The sequence below is a fragment of the Gavialis gangeticus genome, unplaced genomic scaffold (assembly GCF_001723915.1).
Source record: "Gavialis gangeticus isolate Ggan-Ray unplaced genomic scaffold, GavGan_comp1, whole genome shotgun sequence".
In the NCBI taxonomy this organism is placed as follows: Eukaryota; Metazoa; Chordata; order Crocodylia; family Gavialidae; genus Gavialis; species Gavialis gangeticus.
The window spans coordinates 22,022,937-22,026,693 of NW_017728992.1; the positions used below are offsets into that span (position 1 = coordinate 22,022,937).

Genomic DNA, 3,757 nt, shown 5'->3' on the forward strand with positions numbered 1-3,757 from the left:
AAAAGAGAGAGAGAAGATAATACGGTTTTAGCAAGATAAATAGTTAAGTCAGTCGAATCTGGGAGTTGCCCTTGAGTTCCTTCACAGTTGCATTCCTAAAGGTTATCAACTTGAGAATTGAACTATTTTGGGTTTTGTATTTGAGCTTTGATTATAGCACTTAAAACATGAACATTTAATCAGAAAAGGTTCTGTACTGTCATGTTTTAAGCTGCTGGTGTGGAACTAAGTAATAAATTCTGTTACCTAGAAGGGGTGCATTTTTCTTGAGGTAGAAGACCTGAGAGATGTCTCTGGTTAGGGTTGGAGAGCTGGTGGTAATGCATCTGGCAAGGAGCTGGAAATGTGTAATTGTAAAGGTAGTCCCCATTTGCTTTGTGAGCCACCATAACTTGGTTATACTACATGCATTACAAAAACTAACCAATTTGGGCTCTGCAGGGTGTTGCATCCCATTCAAGAACCTGTGTTGGGTTTGTAGGACATGTATGCCTTCATTAAAGTGTTCCTGTGATGACATTTGATTATTTATGGCATAACAGAAGGCAGGGTGGAAAAAGTGAGGAAAAAGACCATGTTTTTCAAAGAAATATCGAGGCAGGCGCTACGATGAATCTAAACAGGCATAAAGACAGGCAAACACAAACATTACAGATTTAATATCTGTGTGTTAAGATGATTTTCAAGTGCTTTCAGTTGATAACAGGGGTTTAGATTGTGGCTGTGTTGGTCTAAGGGCATAGGCAGACAAGGTTCTTTGGGTGAATCTGATATCTTTTATTAGACCAACTTAAATAGTTGGGGAAAAAAATTTTAAGCAAGCTTTCCAGTTTAAAAACTTTTTGTCAAGCTGTGGAAGTTTCTGCAGTTGGTGCGTGCTCTTCCTGGATGGAATAAAAACAGTCAACAACAGTTTTCAAGCAAGAAATCCAAAGCAATTTTATACACACCTGTAAACTAAACATGAGATTACTTTACTTTTCTTCTCAAATTAACTCAAATCCCAGTTTGTACATGGAGAAACGCAACAACATAAATAACTTTTGCAGGACTTACCCAGTAACTGTCAGAGCTAGGGTAGAAAGATGATTTCTGCACGTGATTTAGGCAGGTTTGGAGTGGAAACTGTTGTGGATATTGTAATGACTGACAGAGATGTTTTATTTTTATGGCATTCTATCAACAAAAAACCTACTACCAGTTAAACTGGCAAAATAGAGCATCGCACTGGTATTTCAGAGAATGAGATTAGCCTGATACTGGCACAAGCTCTTTCCCAAAATTTGTAGAGTCTACCGTAGGAGGATTTACTTGTACAACCAGTAAAGCTCCTGGGTAGTCTAGGCCTCATTACTACTTGTGAGAGAGGACATCAAGTTCTCCTATTGTTAGAAATACTAAACCCTGCAATCATGTGCCAATTCCCTCAAGGCAGCAAGTCATTGATTTAACAAATTATTTTAAATATATAGTATGTGGAAAGTCTATATAGCACATGGTTGAAGTTGAGAGGACTGTGTGAAGTAAAATTGCTACTTCAGTGTTTTGGTTTGTGTGTGGAAACTTGTTCTAACATTTTTCTTTCTTGGGATGGTAGTTTTTGTGCTCTGATTTGAGCTCCCCTTATTTTTTAAACTGCTGATGTCTATCATATTTTTCAAAAAGTGTAGATCAACTTTCTCTCTCCCCCGAACCCTCCCTCCTCCTATGCAGCTACTAGTTCTTGCCTCACTTGCTTCCACTCTGAAATTATTCAGGCATTAGCACCTGAACGTCTTACAGGTTCTTACCTGGAGTTAAATAGCTTGCACCTGTTGTAATTGTATATTATAAGAAACATAGAATTTATTGTAAATTCTTCTTACCTTGCTACTGCTGGTTAAATGGAATATTGTCTAACTGGAGTAGTAAAGTAGGATTTAAACCCATTTTGTCTTTTGCAAAGAACTTTAAAAAAAAACAAAAACTTTCTTCCTGCCTCTCATCCTGTTTATCCTGATCTGTTAAATAGCTTTTTAAAATGATAATTTATAAGTTATTGGACCATAAAGCTGTTCAGTGGATTTTTGGGACTAGTCTGAAAAGGAATAGACCAGGTCCTGAATCTGTTATAAAAGAGGCAGACATCGATGTCCTTACATTTTTTTACATACCACTGAAATAATTCCCATCCTACTAGCATCCTCAGGAAAAAGTAATTAGATCTTAGTGTTACTGTGAAACTGAAGCCAAGTTAAGCAGGCATTGGTAGATGTTGTCTTTGTACTAGTAATTGGCTGTAGGCTGAGAAACATGACAGTGTACTGCTCTATAGAGTGAAGTGACAGCTGATATAGATGGATATTCTCTTTCCTCCAGTGTAACAGACATGGTCAGAGGATTTCAGTAAAGTATGTACTGTAATGATCATCATGACAAGGCTACTGACATGACATTTCAGAAACCTAATGTTTAACGGCATCTTTTTTTCCAGTTGGATTCCAACCAAGGGCACTACTATTACAGCTTTAAACTATGTTTTCAGTCAGTGTTGACTTAAACCTATTTAACTCTACAAAGCTGTTTCTTACTGTTCTGCAGAACACATATACCAATGCAGATAAATTACTTGAAGCAGCTGAGCAACTGGCTCAGACGGGGGAGTGTGACCCAGAAGAGATTTATCAGGCTGCCCATCAGCTTGAAGACCGGATACAGGACTTTGTTCGGCGTGTGGAGCAACGCAAGATCCTGCTGGATATGTCTGTGTCTTTTCACACTCACGTTAAAGAGGTAATTTCCATGACAAAACACGGAAGCCCATGGGAGACATAAAATGGAAGCTGTCCATTGTCACCCTATAAAATTTTTGCAGTCAGATAAGTGAACCCCAACTGTATGGAGAGTTTTTAGTTGAGACTGAGCTGTGATTTTTCTTGTTTTAAGTACAGTGTTTGGTTGTTCCATGTTTTCCTAGTCCCTCACACACTTCTCAGTAGATGTAATAGCCTGTTGTTGGCTTATAGTAACACTTGATGGCTTTCTCTGAGTTCATGCCCCTTTTAACTTAGGTGCTGGATAGAGATTTTTGAAAGGTGAAGTTTCTTTTCTGATGAGATTTGAGATTGAGAGGGAAGAAGAAGTTCAGAGGTCAGTTGATTTATGGAAGGTCAGTTGCAATTTATGTCGGGATTCTCAGTTGAGAGCCCTCTCCAAATCCCTTTCATTTCACTTGAATACCAGTAGCAGAAGGAATTCTCCTTAATTTCTTTCAGAAAGAGAATTGGCAGAAACAATAACAGCAGTAGGTATTGGCCTATCAGCAGCGCTGGCCTCGGCTCCCCCACCCCTTGTCCGGTCCTCGGTGTGACTTCAGAATCATGGCGGCACTCCCCCACCCTTGGAGCACTGATTGGCTGTTTCCGTCAGCCAATCGGAGTGCGAATAAAGTGTTACAGATGGCTGGACAGACAGACTTAGGCTTCATGTCCGTTTTCTTGTGCAGGGATTGGGACTTCCCTGCTGTGATGCCAGATGGACTCGAGGGGAACGCCTCCAGACCTCAGGTTGGGGAGGACCGGGTTAGAGAACTTCTGGAGGGGCTGGATGTCTTCAAGTCAGCGGGTCCGGATGCTCTCCACCCCAGGGTGTTGAGGGAGCTACCTGGGGTTATTGCAGGGCCCTTGGCACAGCTTTACGAGCACTCATGGTGCTCAGGCCAGGTGCCAGATGACTGGAAGATAGCTAACGTGGTACCCATCTTCAAAAAAGGGAAGAG

General features: G+C 40.5%; 1 protein-coding gene across 4 annotated transcripts in view; it reads left to right on the top strand.

The window, feature by feature from the left end:
* TRIO (trio Rho guanine nucleotide exchange factor) overlaps positions 1 to 3,757 on the top strand; it is a 589,244-nt gene that overhangs the window by 331,384 nt on the left and 254,103 nt on the right. For all 4 annotated transcript variants that reach the window (XM_019521265.1, XM_019521285.1, XM_019521275.1 and 1 more), the window contains exon 11: positions 2,581 to 2,772. In XM_019521265.1, the coding sequence (XP_019376810.1) occupies positions 2,581 to 2,772 (192 nt within the window). The remainder of the gene's footprint in view (positions 1 to 2,580; positions 2,773 to 3,757) is intronic.